Source organism: Ixodes scapularis, unplaced genomic scaffold, assembly GCF_016920785.2.
Source record: "Ixodes scapularis isolate PalLabHiFi unplaced genomic scaffold, ASM1692078v2 PGA_scaffold11__112_contigs__length_91849675, whole genome shotgun sequence".
Classification (NCBI taxonomy): domain Eukaryota; kingdom Metazoa; phylum Arthropoda; class Arachnida; order Ixodida; family Ixodidae; genus Ixodes; species Ixodes scapularis.
The window spans coordinates 25,579,926-25,596,996 of NW_024609837.1; the positions used below are offsets into that span (position 1 = coordinate 25,579,926).

Genomic DNA, 17,071 nt, shown 5'->3' on the forward strand with positions numbered 1-17,071 from the left:
CCACTGGAGGCACTGGTAACCAGACTGGAAAACGCCTTCACTGTTTTCTTTACCAGAAACAAGCTCCATGCTAAGAGCATGATCTGTTTCCTGCGCTTCCTTCAGGCGCATGCACTGCAGGAAGTTGGCTGCAGTGAGCATGGGCGCTTGGTCACAGCAAATGTCATCAAATTCTATGCTCTGACCAGGATGCATTTCTTTGCTAAGGCTGTTAACAAGGATCGAGATTCCCAAAGGGAGAAGCAAAAATTGCTCAAAATGAGGCGATGCCGGTGAGGACCGGACTGCGGTACTGGAGAGGCAGAGCACACCAAATAAATTTTTCGTGAACAAAGACCTGGAATAGACATTTAGCTTTGTGATGTTTTTTGTGGATAATTCGCAAGTTTGTATGCTCTTTTCCTTTGCTTGCGCGAATATACCTTTAATTCGTTTCCCGAGCAATGAGATGAAGGGGTTGTTTGTTACGTGCGCTGCGCTTGCTGGCGTCTGCAACGGTCGATTAGTAAAATAAAAATAAATGTCATGTTGCACACACTCTCGTCATCATCTCATTTTAGCGATTTACTTCCAACCTTTCTTACATAAAAGGCGAGCGCGTGCAGCAGATGAAACTACACTCAAAGCTTCTCTATTGACCGTACCGCTCCGCGCGGTCTGTCTCAAGCGCGCTGCGGAGAACGCCCGCCGAAGCAGAGAGGTTTTGCAAGACTCGTAGAGAAGTGGTCTTTATATATATATATATATATATATATGCGTGCGTGAAGATTAAACGATAGCGAGCGCTACAACAGCCACACATTTACATCCGGAGACGCGTCTCCCGTTGAAAATCGCGCGCCTACCGCCAAGCGACAGCGCGCCTGCAGGCAGCAGCGCCACCTGCCCGCGTCATCGCAAAATATTGCCGCTCCTCGGTCGCGTTGACGACACTAGGAAACCCTTTCTAGCCTCTGTACTAGTATTGTTATCGGAACGCGGGAAGCAATCTGAAACTCCATGCGCCGCACTTTTGCACATGCCCGCGCGATGGCTCCGCCGGACCGCCGGACCCGTCCACCTCCTCCCCTCGGCTGTCCGCGAGGGGCGCTCGCATCCCGGGATAGACTTATAGCGAGTTCGTTTCACACGCACCGGCACCGTTCGAGTTCTCTCCCAGAATGCATCGCACTCACAGAGTGTTGCACGGAAAACTGGACTCAAACGAACTCGCCAAATGCACCGAGTGCAGAAGACTGATGCTGCCGCCATCTATGTTGTAGAAAGAGTACCGACTTCAAACCGAAACTAGCGCCTTTCTGTTCGGAGTGATGCGTGGGAATGCGAGAATGCCAGTCGGCTACCAACGTTTATCTACAAACGTTGGTCGCTGCAACCTATAGTTTATAGTTGCGATGACTTCAAGCAGCTAGGCTGCCGTAGAGATAATTACAGACGGCGTAAATTTCCGCAACCAGCTGTCTACAAAGCAGCTGGTTGCGATCTTTCAATTCTTATAACCGTTTACACTGAAGAAAACTGATGATGCTGTCCGAGCAGAAGCTTGATCCGTTTGAGCATGGTATTATGCGTGAACCACTGAAAGGGTACGGCTTAAAACTAGCTTGTTGGAATATCCAGCAAAACTGGGACTTTCGATTTGGATCGTCATTATAGGTGGATTAGATATTAGCTTTCGTGAGGGCGTCGAGAACGAGAGCTTTCTCGAACAAAATACGACGGGGCAAGTTAGCTGACGTAGGTAAATGTTAAACATGATGATGTTGCCCAATCTTCGGGTAAAGTCTCCATCTTTAGCTTTCTCTGATGCTTATTGGGCAGTCAGAGGTTTCTGCTGGGGGAGTTTTGTCGACAAATGTTAAATTTTTCACCCGCACACGGATGGTGATAAATATCTCGCGGGCCGCTGATGCGTTTGCTCCGAGCACTTCTTTACACACTGGTATATTTCAGCGTTTGTACGGCAACAGAGCGATTTAAAACATGCAAATAAATCACAGTTGTCAATTGCTTCCTTCGTGAAATAGCAGACGCTCATAATTCAAGCTCGCGTTTGATTTCGTTGCCCGCGGGACGCGATTTCTATCAGAAAATCTACTTTTTTTTTTTTCGTTCGGTTCCGCGACACATCGTAGCAGACGAACCCTCGTCGTCTGCTCCCGCTCCTCGCCGGCCCCACCGGAGCGAGGCATGACGGGATTGCATTTTGGCGCACTCCCGATTTTCTCGGTGCAGCGAGTGCATGCACGCGTGGGGTGTCAGCGCTGAAACGAACTCAGAGAGTGCAACCACTCGTGGAGTGCCGGCCGAAACGAACCCGTTCCACGCTGCGAGTGGGCACGCGTGGGTACGAGTGCCGTGAAACGAACTCGCTATTAGGGAGGCTCACTGATCTCTATTAGCATCCTCGAACATCCGCACCGGTGCGCACCGGGGCACTGAGGTGCGCCCCTTCATCTTCGATCAAGTGCACCGGTGCGCACCGTACGTCCTCGATCAACGAAGCGCACCCTCCCGGTGCGGCTTTTCGTTGCCCCAACGCGCACCAAGAAAATCGGTGGTGCGCCGGGGGGCAGTCCCATCAGGCATTGCGGCCAGGAGCGGGAATCGAGAAGATGGCGGGAGTAGCAGACGCGCAGACTATCGAGATGGCGATCTTGCAAAAACGAACACGCCTCGCAGCTGCACTAGATGATTTCCTCGGGTCTTCTGACGGCGAGACGACGAGCTTCTCACCATCGCCGCGATTACTGGCGATTGCTGCGGTGGCAAGGAGCGCCTGAAAAGCACGAACTTCGTGGAAAGCGGCGCGAGGCGTTTCGATGACGGCGAGGTACGGCTATTATTTGGCGTTTCGTTTTCTTGAACTAATAATGATGACCAACATATACATGTGGAATTGTCACCCACTTCGTGACCCCATCGACAATCACGTCCACGATGTTTATTTCTGTGGGACCGTCAAATCCGCGAGTAAAAAAATAGAAGAAATTGACAGCAGACGGGCACCGTGCGCTGCCCTACGCAAAATAAACGAACAAAACGCAAAGTGACGCAAGGTGGAGCTCGCCGCGGTGCACCGGCGCGGCGCAGTTTGTCCTCGATGTTGCACCGACATCGCGCTGCACGACCGAGGAGCGCTGTGCACTGTGCTGGTTTCAGGGCGATTCCGGTGCGAGTTGATCGAAGATGCTATATGTCTATTTGCTGGATCGCGTTTGACCAGCTCCTCCTATGGACCGGAATGCGGTCACTGGCGGCCATCTTTAGGTAGAGTTATATCATCTCTAGCCATCATAGTAATATGGCGGACAGCGCAATGGCGGCAGGCTGCCATAAAAATAGCCGTAGATCTAGTACACTGTACCGTGGGTGACATTTCGTGCTTGATTGAAGTTGTTCGACGAAGCAGATTCTTGAAACCCGGCGTGAACGGTAGCCTCATCTTTGAGGACCCGGCAAAAGTTCTACGAAAGCGCAGCACCGGGGGAAAGCAGCGCAGCTCGCATCAAAAGCAGACTCCGTACCGTCGTCTGCTTTCGATGCTTCTTTCGATGCGACTTTCGATACGTGCTGTGCTGCTTTTCTCCCGGTGCAGCGATTTCGTGAAACTTTTACTAGGTCCTCAAAAACCGGACTACTGTTCACGCCGGGTTTCAAAAACATGTTTCGTCAAATAATTTTAATCAAGCACGCAATATCATCCACGCTATTTTGACCGCAGCCTGCCAACCCACCTGCCAAAACGCTATCTGCCATGGATGAATGATAGCGGCTGCAGCAGCTTACATTGGCTAGAGGTGATATAACTCTACCTAAAGATGGCCGCCAGTGACCGCATTCGCGGAGCGGGCAAACGCGATCCAGCAATTGTCATAGAGATCAGTGGGGAGGCTCTAGTGAGGGTGGGCGCAACCACTGATCTCTATGACAATTGCTGGATCGCGCTGCATTTAATTGCATTATAATTCCCCGCTTGTTCGCTGCAGCGCAAGTGAAGCCACCGGACTTCACTCGCTTGGGATACGATTTGCCGTTTTTGCTAGCCTTTGCTGCGGTTTTCCAGCGTGCTGTAGACACGTTTTCTACTCGTTCGTCGTCATCCGCCGAAGAAGTTTTTTGAAGACTCTGTGTATTGTTGAGACTTGCCGTTGTGAACCCGTGGAAAATTTTACGAAAGTGCAATGTCGCAGGAAAAAGGCACACCGCGTCGAAAGGAAGGGCTGGCGGCGTGTTCAAAGCTTCCTTGACACGCCGAAGTGCCGTGTCTCTGTGCCTTCGCACGCTTGGATACCGACCAAGAACCGACGCCGTGTGTATGTGTTTAGCGAGTGCAATGTGCATGAAGCTGTTCGTGCCTCTGGATCAGCGTCTTTTTCCTTCGTGGTGTAGGAACGAGCTTAATCCAGCGTCCACTAGCGACGGAAGATGGGGGGAAGGTACGTCTTTTTTTCGTCCTTAGACGATTTACACAATACCGTGCACAACAGCTCCTCATCACTGATCAGTGCTGGCTTATTATCAACCTACTTAATTGCACTTGACGTTTGAGAGCGGCTCGCCTAATTGTAATTGGTCAACAGATTGCACACGACCATATCGGCAGCGCTTCAAAGATTTTCATTCTCGCCGTCTTGTACTTTTGCTTTCGAAACCCCCCCTGGCTCCACAACGTTGCCCTATTCGTGCTCCCACGGAATCTATTAGAGTAGATTTGGTACATAGCCATGGTTAATATGCTACATAAGAACACGTACAGATCTCCCCCTTTTATTGATAGCAACTCACCGGAACAGGTGGACGATCCAGAACTCCGTGGCCGATATGTATAAATGATCTAAAGGCATCTACGCGCGACACACGTTCAGAACTTTGGCGCGGCGTCAATTCTTGACCGGTATCCAAGCGTGCGAAGGCACAAAGATGCATCACTCGGCGTGCCAAGGAAGCTTTGATCACGCCGCGACACCGGCGACACGTTTTCGACGAGTTGTACCTTTTGATACGGCTTCACGCACATTGCACTCGCTAAACACATTCACACGGCGTCGGTTCTTGGTCGGTATCCAAGCGCGCGAAGGCACAGAGACACGGCACTTCGGCGTGCCAAGGAAGCTTTGAACACGCCGCCAGCCGTTCCTTTCGACGCGTTTTGCCTTTTTCCTGCGACACTGCACTTTCGTAAAATTTTCCACGTGTTCACAACGGCAAGTCTCAACAATACACAGAGTCTCAAAAAACTTCCTCGGCGAATGACGACGAACGAGTAGAAAACGTGTCTACAGCACGCTGGAAAACCGCAGCAAAAGGCTAGCAAAACGGGAAATCGTATCCCAGCGGGGTTGCGTCCGGTGGCTTCACTTGCGGGAGCGGCAAGCGCGATCCAGCAATCGTCATTGAGATCAGTGGGCGCAACTCAAAACCTGGAGAGCGTTTGTAATTTAATGGCGGCGCCTGAGGGAGAGGATTTGAGAAAGGATAGGCGCCAGTGTTGCCTGCACGAGAGCAGGCGCCCGCTCTGTTGCAACTCTGTTGCTCCATGCGCCTTTCCTCCTCTCGCCTCCCATTGCAAGCAACGAGCGCCTTGGCGCAGCCTCTCTCGCTTCCCTCTCGCTCCGAAAATTGCAAACGTCGAGCGGAGAAAGCAAGGTTGCCAGACAAGCAGCAACGTCTAAGATGGCGGAATTTACCATTTCTCGCGTTAAAAAAAATACTTAACCTACCGCAACAAAACTGGTGGCTATGGATAAGTAATCATTTATACCTTGTGTAAATTATTCAAGCACCTTAATGGGCTTTTATGACCTGAGTTAGGAAAGAAAACGACCCTTTGCCCCATAGACTCCCAGCAAAATTTAGCAATTAAATGGCGTCCATGTCCCGTGATCGCCGATCTAGCAGTTGCACCCACCCTCACTTGAGCCTCCCTAGATAGACTCGGCGCAGTCAGCGGCGGTATTCCATGGCGGCGGCGCATCTCCAGAAGACTTCTGCTCGAGTTTGGTTCTAGTGCACTTTCGCCAACGTTCGCCACAGCCCTTATCTACAAAAAAACGGTATGTGGTATTTTCAGCAAGTGTAATATGTATTTGTTGCTTCACTTTGTTGTATGAACGCGCGGCAACAATTGAGGCAGTGCATGTAAACAAACAACGTCGTTTGTACCACGTGTTTACATCGCAATTTTGATGCGCGTCTATTATGTCTTGCGAGACCTTTCCACGTACCTATGAGCACATTTCGGTAAGAAATCAAGGAAGTTAATTAAAGGTTTTCTCCTTTCTGTCCGTGCAGCGGCACATGAAGACAAGTCTCCGTGGTTGGACAGCTCAACCTTGCCGGGACGACCCGCGGGAAGGCCAATGGCTTACTGTTGCGTACCTGGCTGTAAGTCTTCAAGCAGAAAGAAGGAAGCAGGGATTTCATTTCACGAAGTTCCGAGCGACGAAGAGTTGCGGCAGAAGTGGGTAAAAGTCATCTCACGAGACAATTGGACTCCAAATACCACCTCTTGCTACTCAACTGTGTGCAGTCGTCATTTCACTGCTTCTGATTTTAAAGAAGGATGCAAAACGCGAAGACTCGTGAAAGGTGTTGTACCTAGCATATTCGAAGAATATCCTTGCTACTTGCAGCCTTCGACAAAAGTCCCGAGAAGTGACGCGGCCATTAGAAAAAGAGCCAGTGTGTTAGAATGTCCAATGGCAAAGAAAAGGCGAGCAGTCCGTTGTTGCCGGTCCGACTCCTCTCCGTGGAATTATGATGACATTCCCACCAACAACGGGCGCGATGGGTCGCTGCTGTCAGGCAGCAGCACTTGTGAAGACGGCGTCCCTGCTACGAGCCAACAAAGCGATCAAGCTGTACAAGTATCAGTACCTACATTTGTCCCGGCTGTCGAGCGGATGAAGTGGCGACGCAAAGAGCGCGACCTTAAAGCACTGATTCGCCGTCTGAGACAGACTGTAGACAAATACAAGCAAGAACTTGAAAAGCTCAAAGAAGACTGCTATGTTTCCGCCTTTCTCAATATCCGCGAAAAGGCCAATGAAAAAGACTTACAAGCATCGATCCTGTTGGAGCAAATCCAAAATTTTCAGAAGAAAAAGCCTACATGGACGGAAATGACAGTACGTCACGCAGTTATACTGCGAAATCTCTCAACGCGAGCGTACGAGCATATGAGGACCGAAGGCATACTTCGCCTCCCATGTCGAAGCACGTTAGAACGTTTCATGGGCTCTTCACGCGGAGAAGTAGGTGTGACCGACCTAGTCAAGCAGAGGCTGCGTGCAGAACTGTCTTCCTACACTTCTTCCCAGAGTAGAACGAGTTCACTCATCATTGATGAAATGAGAGTGAAGCAGCGGCTTCTCTACGTAAAACAGAGGGATGCGTTCATCGGCGAAGTAGACTATGGACAAGGCGTTCCTGTGGAAACAACAGATGAGCCAGTGCTGGCAAACTCACTTTTGTGCTTCATCCTGAGTGGCCTGTCAACAAGCTTTAGGATACCAGTGGCTTATTTTTTCACGAAAAATTGCAAAGGCCGGGAGCTACACTTACTCATGCGCCAAGTACTCAAGGAAGTTGAAGCTGTCGGCTTCGTTGTGGTAAGAGTTGTCACTGACAATCACCGGATAAATGTCATGGCATTTCAACTTCTGTGTAACGGAACTTTGACGCACGTTCTGCCACACCCTGAAAATCCAGACCGCAAGCTTTTTTTGGCGTTTGACCAATGCCACCTGATAAAAAACGTGCGGTCACAGTTTTTGGCTCGTCACCTCGGGAAAGACGGAGGTATTACAGCAGAGCACGTGAAAAACCTCTACAGAATGCAACAAGACAGCATTGTGAAGCCAGTGAGGTTCTTGACCAGGAAGCACGTATTTCCCAGTAACCTGGAGAAAATGAATGTCAGAAGAGCAGTGCAACTGCTGTCGCCTGCCGTGACTGCAGCCCTCAAGCTCTTCAAGCAGCAGGCGGGGCACACCTGCGATGCAAGTTTTTTGGATGTTGATGAAACTGTTCAGTTCATGGACACTGTCCATCGGTGGTTTCTGTTGATGGATGTGAGCAACTGCTCACAACACATACATCAGAACAACCCAGACTGCAGGCAGTTTGACTCTGAGAGCGATGAGCGTCTGGAGTGGTTAGAAACAACCTTCATAGACTATCTTTCTACCATGAAACGCCAATGCCTCGCAAAGAACTTTTTGACCAAGGAGACATACCAAGGGCTGGTCATGACTACGCATTCTAATGTCGAGTGCGTTAAGTATCTGCTGACAGAGAGTAATTTCCTCTTTGTGCTAACTAGGAAAATGTCTTCTGACCCCATTGAGTCATTCTTCGGGTGGCTCAGAAGGTCAGCAGGGAGCAATGACCAAACAGATGCCAGAGCTGTTCTGTCTGGAATCGAGAAAATGTTGAAGACGGGTATTGCTTCCAAGTCGGACTGCAGTAACGTCGTCTCTGTTGATAACAGCAGTTCTTTGTCAACGATGCTACGAGATCAGACAACCATGGCTGAGCAGGCTGCAGGACATTTCCCCAGGGAAGCGTTAACAACGCTATCAGAGAACCTGAACGAGGACAAGGCACTACTACCGACTCCAGATATAGCTGCTCTAGCTATGGTCGGTGGCTACCTGGCAAGAGCTATAGGGGAGAGGACCTCCTGCGAAGGGTGTTTGAGCCTCCTGACGAAGCCGAGCTCTTCAGCGCCGTCAGATGCACTGATTAAACATCAAGACAGGGGCGGGCTCCTCTACCCATCTGGAGAGCTGCTACACGTTCTGTACAGCTTGAGAAGGTACATTGAGGTTGTACTGGCCAAAAAAAGAAACCTGAAGCGCCCGCTCAAAGAGGCCGTGGACAACGCTGCTAAAGTACTTCGAGAGCGCAATCTTCTCGTGTGCACAGTGCCGGGGCACCATGAAAAGCTCGTGGATGTACTGCTCACAAAGTTCTTCCGTCCCATTTTTACAAATTTCGCCATGAAAGTGACGGACAAGCATGACTTCGTGAGGATCTTTGAAGTGAAGCCACTTTCGCGAAAAGTACTAAAATTGTGATTACTGGTTGTGAACAGCGTCAACGATTGGACTAAAGGCCCGTTCACACTCTTGCGACCGACTTCGACCGAGAGAGACCAGACCGGTTTTTAAGCCTTTTGCGACTTCTTAGGACCGGATGCGAAGCAGCGGAGCTGGTCCTAAGAAGTCGCAAGAGGCTTAGAAACCGGTCTGGTCTCTCTCGGTCTAACTCGGTCGCAAGAGTCTGAACGGGCCTTAAAGCTCGTCTGGTTGAAAGTAGATTCATGAAACTCTCGATCGGCACCCTCTTATTCGTTTCCGCAGGTCGCGAATGAATTCAAACGCAATAAACAAGTTTATTTGCCATGGCCTAATGGTATGGTTTTCTGTTCAATGTACATTCTCTCTTCCATACTTATTTTTTAGTGTCGCACTTTCGTTTACTTAAGCTCGGCGCGTTTATATACGCACAACGAAGAGCCCGTCAGTGCCATCTGCAGCACGGGTGCCAGTCCCTGCCTGGATGGATGGATGGATGAATACGGCTGAGCCCTTTGGATCGGGCGGTAGCTTACGCCACCTAGCCATTTTGTTTTACCATTTAAGCTTAGAATATTTAAATGTGAACTCTATATTCACTCCGCAGTGCAAAGAAAGTGAGGCTATGAAACCCCCTTGCCATCAGTGGATAAGAAAATACCTAGTTTTCTCTCGATTTCTGCCACCATTCACTGTTCTGGGAAGGCAGCGCCGCCTGGTGTCGACTGCGGGAACTGGGCGCGACGGTCGGCTCCCTTTGATCTCGGCGCCAACGCGCAGGCACAGAGTATATAAGAGGCTATGGTACTGCATGTGTACCTTTCTGGTTAATGATATCCGATTTAGTTAGTGTTTGTTTCCGAACAATAAAGTTGCGTTGGACACCCCGGTGTTGTGTTTTTTTTTTCCATCAAATAACGTCACGTTCGCAAAACTGGCTGCCGAGAACGGAAAACCGACATTGTGACGTTTTTCTTCGCCACCGGTGCCGGTACGCGGTCGAAGTTGTGACGAGCAACATTATCTCGCTCTCGCACCTTACAGGTACAGACATACGCAGCTCTAGAGAAGGAGACGAATCATAATTCATTGCCTGAATATATTTATTGTGCGTTAAGCTACATTTTACCTATCACCGTTAAACCTCGCAGAAACCGAGACCGTGCATTGGTTAGGCCTAGTCAACCACACCGATCAGCTCTGCTGGACCTGGGCGCATGCCACGGTTTCGAATGACAGTACAGTACAAATACGTTGAAATAAACAAGGCGAAATCTGTTTATATGCAGTAACAATACCTAGAAGAAAAAAAAAAAAAAAAAAAAAAAAAAAAAAAACTGACCGCATTCGCGAGGTTTACGACAAGGTTCATGCCGCCGTCTACAACCAGCGACGAATTTGACGAACCTCCGAATCTGCCGAATATTCGTCGCGGGAAGTTCGGAAATTTCCGAATCTTCTCCGGTGATTCGTCCCATCACTAATTCTGACATCTCGTTGGTCTCGCTCGTCTGGCGCTGACGTTTTCTGGCACGGAAAGCAGAGTAGTGCAGTCAAGGAGGGTAGAAGCGTAGGAGAGGGCATGACGTCGGCTGCGTAGCCTCCAACAGCCATGGCCATGCTCCCTTGACGCCTCGCCTCGTTCTCATTTTTCTCCTTACTTTCCTCACTTATCAGGCCAACGTGACCACGTCACATGACCGTAGCTAGCCTTCGTCTCACTATGGTGTACTAGAATACACCACAGCCTAGCCTTCGATCTGATAAAAGCTACCGGGCGGAGCGCGTGCATTGCACGCGCTCCGTCCGGTAGCTTGCACAGTGTGCAAGGCTTGCACACTGTGCAAGCCTGCAAGGTATCCTCCTACAATCAACCATCCATCTCGCACGCGACATGTCACGCGCACCAATCGCCAGAAAGATCTGCGGTCACGCTGGGCACAAAATCGTTTAAACCTTTTATGACTAGGCTTCACCAATATTGCAACGTCCGTTGCAACCTAAGAACGGGTCCATATCACAAGAGCGAATGACATTTTAGCGAACGGCGACATTTGAGCGAATGGTCGTTTTAGCGAATAACGGGGGCGCGCGTTAACCCATCCGTCGCGCTGCGCTTTACGCCGCTTCGCGGCGACAGTCTACGGCAACTCATTACAAAAATAGGAACTCACTTGGCCCACCCGAAAACGCCGCTTCGCGGCGTCCGACTATTCGCTAAAGTGTCGTTCGATGAAACGTGGGCGTTCGCTAAAACGTCATTCGATCAAGTGAGTGCCTCCCCCTAAGAACGAAGGGCGAGGATAAGACGGGCCGGGGAGGACGAAGCAGACGGAACTCTGGAGAAGGGAGGGAGGAAACCTCCTTCTCTCTTTAGGGTTCCGTCTGCTTCCTCCTCCCCGGCCCGTCTTTCCCTCGCCCTTCGTTCTTAGGTTGCAATGAAGGAGTATTCACTGGCGGCCATAGCTGTGTGCGCGAATGCTGAGCACGTGCTGATGGCGAGTGGTATTGGTAAAAACTTTAATTCAGTATGTTCAGTGATGACGCCCCCCGGGTCAGGTCCCCAAGTCCAAGGCCCCGCAGGCCACCGCTACCCGTCTAGCCCGTTCGAGCAGCGCTCGCTGCCGCTCGGGGCGTGAGCTGAGTAGAGCGGCCTCCCAGGAGGTTGTAGTGGGGTTAGGAACGGGCATGACCCCTACCCCGACAGGGGAAGGACATGCCCAAGTGCAGTGGTAGAGGGAGGGTTCAGGGGATTGACAGCCCGGGCATACACTCCGGTACCTGATGGCGAGCTTCCAGTTCTTTTGAAACGTGCATTCCGCAACATCAAGAGTGCCAGTCTTAGCAGCCTGTTGACGTGGGCTCGTTCTGAGCATGCGCTCTAAACAGCACCCACAAATATGGCGTCCAGTGAATACTCCCTATAGAACTTTTAACCTCCTTGAGTGCAATCCTTTGATCCGCGTGTTTTGTAAACAACATGGCCGACAGAGCAGCTCGGCGCGAGTCACGTGGTACTAATGGTGCTTGGAGCGCGTCTCCGACTGGTGTGTTTAGCGTCCTATCCCGCCCATACATCAAAAGTGGTCCCAAAGTGGCAAGTTGGCAACAAATGACGTCACAGAAGCCGGAGTGTCATGCTGTAAAGTCCCTGTATCTGGGAAAAGTGGCGCATTCTCTTTCCTTCTCCTCTAAAAACACTCCTTACCCACCTCTAACTTTTGATAACTTTTGTAAGCTACCTAGCCTTTTTGTTTTACCATTCAAGCTTAGAATATTTAAATGTGAAAACTATATTCACTCAGCACTGCAAAGAAAGTGAGGCTATAAAACCCCCTTGCCAACAGTTAGTAAGAAAAAACCTAGTTTTCTCTCGCTTTCTGCCACCATTCACTGGTAATCTCTACTGTCTTAAAATCCACTCTTCCTTCGCTGTCTCTAAAACCCAATGACTTTATTAAATCTATGTTGTCTTCGTAGGCATAGGTGAGGTGGTATTGGCTCAGCCGTCTCGTCGTCCTCTCCACGTGCAGAGCACACTGTATCCATTTCCTGGTACTTCGTTCTGCATGTTCTGGATCGAAGACACCCGTCCTCGCCTCAAGCAACAATGAGCTTCCCCTAGAATTGTCGCTGGTTTTTTTTGGCAATAACTGTTTTGTTTAACCTACAGCTTTCCGGAGCCGTCTTTGTCTGCATTCCCTATAGCCACTGATCTCTAGACCTGCTCTTCCGTAACTCCACTGTAGCTTAAAAACTTTCCTCTTAATTTCCTAGTGCGCTGTCTCCACTTTGTGTCTATACTCCTCATGTATAAATTATAAAATTACAAACTATATAAACCTCCGGTTTGCGACGGAGGCGCCCTCTGGAATTTTCCAAGCGTCCCGTCGTTTCGGTCAGCTGAAGCGGTCGAAATGCCGATCGTGTGGACTTTTCTCGTCAGATAAGTGTGGCAATGACCTCAATTAGAGCCCGCATTCGTATCGGACCGTCCTGAAGCCGCTCTAGATCTGTTCGTCCAACCGCAGATTCCCCCCCCCCCCCCCCCCCCCCCCCAAAAAAAAAAAAATGCTTTGGATAGTCGTCCCTACCGAGTTGCATTAGGCCAGTGTCTCATCAGTGTTCGGCTTCACAGCTAGAGCGGGCCAGTTGCCGATCGTGTGGACTTTTCTTGTAATACAAGTGCGGCAATAACCTCATTTAGAGCCTGCATTCGTATCCGACCGTCCTGAAGCAGCTCTAGATCTGTTCGTCCAACCGTGGATCCCGAAAGTGCTTTGGATAATCGTCCCTACCGAGTTGCATTAGGTCAATGTCTCGTGAGTGTTCGGCTTCACAGCTGGAGCGGGTGAGTTGCCCGTCGTGTGGACTTTTCTTGTAATACAAGTGTGGCAGTGACCTCATTTAGAGCCCGCATCCGCATCCGACCGTCCTGAAGCCGCTCTAGATCTGTTCGTCCAACCGTGCATCCCGAAAGTACTTTGGATAATCGTCCCTACCGTGTTGCATTTCATTTCGTCTGGTGCACTACGGTACGCGTACAGCGCTGGCGATTACTTTAGTTTATACAAATATTTTGAACAATATGATTGGACTGATGTCTTACAATGCTCTGACGTAGATTCGATGGTGGATAGTTTCACAGCGGTAGTCAATGATGCCATGAACTTGTTTGTTCCCCAGCGCACCAACCGCCCAGAGAAGTACCCGAAGTGGTTTTCCAAAGATTTGCGATATTACTTGAGATTAAAATTACGTTACCACAGGTTATATAAAAAAACGAGGCTCGGCTTGTGGTATGAAAAATTTAGCATCTGTCGTGAATTAACAAAAAAGCTTCTTGCTAACGACCAATATCAATAACCGCAGGCAGATGGAGCGTAACCTGAACAAGCGACCAGAAGAATTCTGGCACTATGTGAAAAAGCATACCACGAAGAACTTTAACGATATAACGCTGAGCAACGGGTCAGTTATTGAAACGTCCCCAAAATCCAGTCTTGGGTAGTAACGCGTTACTAGTAACGCGTTACTGTAACTTCGTTACTTTTTTGGTAACTTGTAACTGTAACGAGTTACTTTTTAAAAATGTAACTTGTAACTGTAGTTCTATTACTTTTTTCTGAGGTAACGATGAAAGTAACGACGTTACTTTTGTCGTTACTTTGCAGTGTTTTACGAATAATATATAACTGAACGAGGGTGCAACTTAGCCATTCCCTGTTGCACTTTCCAAATCGTCTATCCCGACATTTCGAGTGTCAAGTTGGCCTTGCACAAAGTTGTGAATACGTTCTTTCTCGCGAGTCACGACCCGAATATAGCCCCGTGTAGATTTTATGAAAAAATATCTAGTTATCTTTACGCACACACTTGTACTTTGTGCCTGAACACTTACATCTTAGTGTCTTGAAGCACTACCTATGTTGTGTTTTTTCTTTTTTCTGTGCAAACGCCTTTTAATCGGGTGAATCAACCGTAAAACAAAAATACACGTAAAGAGCACTGCGCATGTCTCGTATTTTGATTAGCGCCACTACTCTGGCGTGGAAACTTTCAAACAGTAACTTCGAGAAGCAAGTGCTGCTAAGTTACAATATGAAGTAAAAAGCGTACTTTTTAATTTTATGCAATAAAACGTTGTGAAGGGCGTTTTCTCTTTTTTTCTCAATTTTTTGTTATAGAAAAGTAACTAAAAAATAACGTCGTTACTTTTTAAAAGTAACTGTAACTGTAACGAGTTACTCTTTTGTTGCGGTAACTGTAACGGTAACTTCGCAACTTTGTTTTTAAAGTAACTGTAACTGTAACGAATTACTTTTTAAAAGTAACTTACCCATGACTGCCAAAATCTGTTTGTGAGTTGTTTTCGCATCATTTCAGTTCATGCTTTTCCAATGTCAACACCCCTTTACCCATGACATGTAATACTACTTTTGATGACTATTTACCTTTTACTAGAAGTACTGTTCACGAAGTGCTTTTAGCTATTGGAAAGCTGAATTCTAAACTGTCCACAGGTTCAGATGGTATTCCCAACTTCGTTCTAAAAGGATGTGCCGAATGTTTTGCTCCTGTTCTTGAAAAAGTGTTTAACTTGTCTATACAGAGTGGTGTCTTTCCAGAAAAATGGAAATATTCAATAGTAGTCCCGATTTTCAAGTCAGGTAATTCTTGTGATGTTAGTTACTATCGTCCTGTTTCCCTTCTCAATGCATTTTCAAAGGTTTTTGAGAAGCTGGTGTACAATCGTTTGTATAATTATTTTAAAAGAAAGTTTGTTCTTGCACAGCACGGTTTCGTCAAAGGCAGATCCGTCGAGACAAATCTGTGCACATTTTTAAATTTTGCTTTTCCAATTATTCAGTCTCGGGGCCAAGTAGACGCAATATATCTGGATATGTCCAAAGCCTTCGATGAGGTCAATCATGAGCTGTTATTGCTGAAACTTAGGGACTATGGCCTGAGTCCTGAGTACAATACCTGGTTTAGGAGTTATCTTCATAAAAGGCAGAACTGTGTAAGGGTATCTGGCTTCTTGTCTCGTCCATTCATTTCTATATCAGGAGTGCCCCAAGGCTCCAACCTTGGACCTTTGTTGTTTCTTATTTTTATAAATGATTTGGTGTCGTCCGTAAAACAGTCTCAATTACTTATGTTCGCAGATGACGTGAAGTTGTTTCGGGAGGTCACCTCAGTCACTGAGTGTACTTTGCTGCAGGACGATCTTCGTTCAGTGGTAGAATGGTGCAGTTCTAACAATCTTTCCTTAAATCCGCGCAAAACAAAAGTCATGTCGCTGTCAAGAAAGCGTCACAATTTATCCTATGCATATGTTCTGGAAAATGAAACGATCTGTCGGACCACGCAGATGCGAGACCTAGGTGTTCTTGTGGACGACCATCTTTTTTTCCTTTCTCATGTAAACTCCATTATCAGCCAGTCATTGCGCACGCTAGGAATAATGTCTCGCTTAACTAGACCATTTATCACTCATCACTGTCTCTTGAAATTATATAGTACCCATGTACGTTCGAAACTAGAATTTGCATCTGTAGTCTGGAACTGCATATCTATAACAGCAAGTGAAAGTATAGAACATGTACAAAAGCGATTTGTGCGCATCATTTACGACCGATATTTTGGAAGAAAGTGTTTTTATGAATATAATTCGATTTTAGAAAAATTAACATTGGGCACCTTAGGTAAAAGAAGGTCCATTCGGGATGTTCAGTTTTTACATAGGCTAATTCATAATGCAATAGACAGCCCTACTCTCCTCACCTGTGTTCACTTTCGCATACCACTTAGAACGAACTCTAGAAATCCTAGAGTCTTTTACCCAGACCTTATTCGAAACGCATCACCGGTTTCGCGTATCCAACATGTTTTAAACACGCAATTTACTGACGTCGATATTTTTAGTACAAACCTGTCTTTTGGAAAACGATCATTTTGATGCATGTGTTTTTAATTGGCATATATACACGTTTGTGTGCTTGCATGTTTTTTTTTGTTTTTTTTTTCCACAACTTTTTATTTTGTCTACTCTGTATTTTGGGTGTATTTCAATTGTGTGTGCTTAACCCAGTAGGCTTTCGAGCTGTTGGTTAGCACAAGAGAAAAATAAACATTGATTGATTGATTGATTGATTAAATTTAGAGCCTGCATTCGTATCCGACCGTCCTGAAGCCGCTCTAGATATGTTCGTCCACGGACTGACCATCCCATGCACGGATACGAAATGTTTAAAAAATAAGATTTATATATTCAGATAATAAAGAAAAGGAAAAGGAAGAAAAGTAAAAAAAGGTTTGGAATTTTTTTTTGTAGTTAAATTTGCCTGCGAATAATCCCCCTCTCTCTCCCCCCCCCCCCCCCTTTCCCCCGTTTTCTTTCTGGGAGAACTTTTGACTGGCGACTCGCAGTGTTATGCCAATGGAAAAATAAAGCTGATAAACGCTAAGCCTAGCGGAGAAATGTG

General features: G+C 47.8%; 2 protein-coding genes across 2 annotated transcripts; both read left to right on the plus strand.

Moving 5' to 3' along the window:
- Window positions 1-361: 361 nt before the first annotated feature.
- Window positions 362-7,824, plus strand: LOC120844250. The gene is made up of 4 exons (XM_040215923.1): window positions 362-385; window positions 5,490-5,515; window positions 6,854-7,778; window positions 7,813-7,824. The coding sequence occupies exons 1-4, from the start codon at window positions 362-364 to the stop codon at window positions 7,822-7,824; spliced, it is 987 nt and encodes a 328-aa protein (XP_040071857.1).
- Window positions 7,803-9,411, plus strand: LOC120844246. The gene is made up of 2 exons (XM_040215919.3): window positions 7,803-9,120; window positions 9,306-9,411. The coding sequence occupies exon 1, from the start codon at window positions 7,839-7,841 to the stop codon at window positions 9,081-9,083; it is 1,245 nt and encodes a 414-aa protein (XP_040071853.1). The 5' UTR covers window positions 7,803-7,838; the 3' UTR covers window positions 9,084-9,120; window positions 9,306-9,411.
- Window positions 9,412-17,071: the final 7,660 nt, after the last annotated feature.

Excerpts from the sequence above, each read along its gene's own strand:
- LOC120844250 (XM_040215923.1), top strand. The coding sequence starts at position 362 with ATGTTTTTTGTGGATAATTCGCAA. Across the intron at positions 386-5,489 it reads TTTTTGTGGATAATTCGCAA|TGTTGCCTGCACGAGAGCAG; the intron begins GTTTGTATGCTC and ends GATAGGCGCCAG. Across the intron at positions 5,516-6,853 it reads CTGCACGAGAGCAGGCGCCC|CGATCAAGCTGTACAAGTAT; the intron begins GCTCTGTTGCAA and ends GAGCCAACAAAG.
- LOC120844246 (XM_040215919.3), top strand. The coding sequence starts at position 7,839 with ATGCAACAAGACAGCATTGTGAAGCCAGTGAGGTTCTTGACCAGGAAG.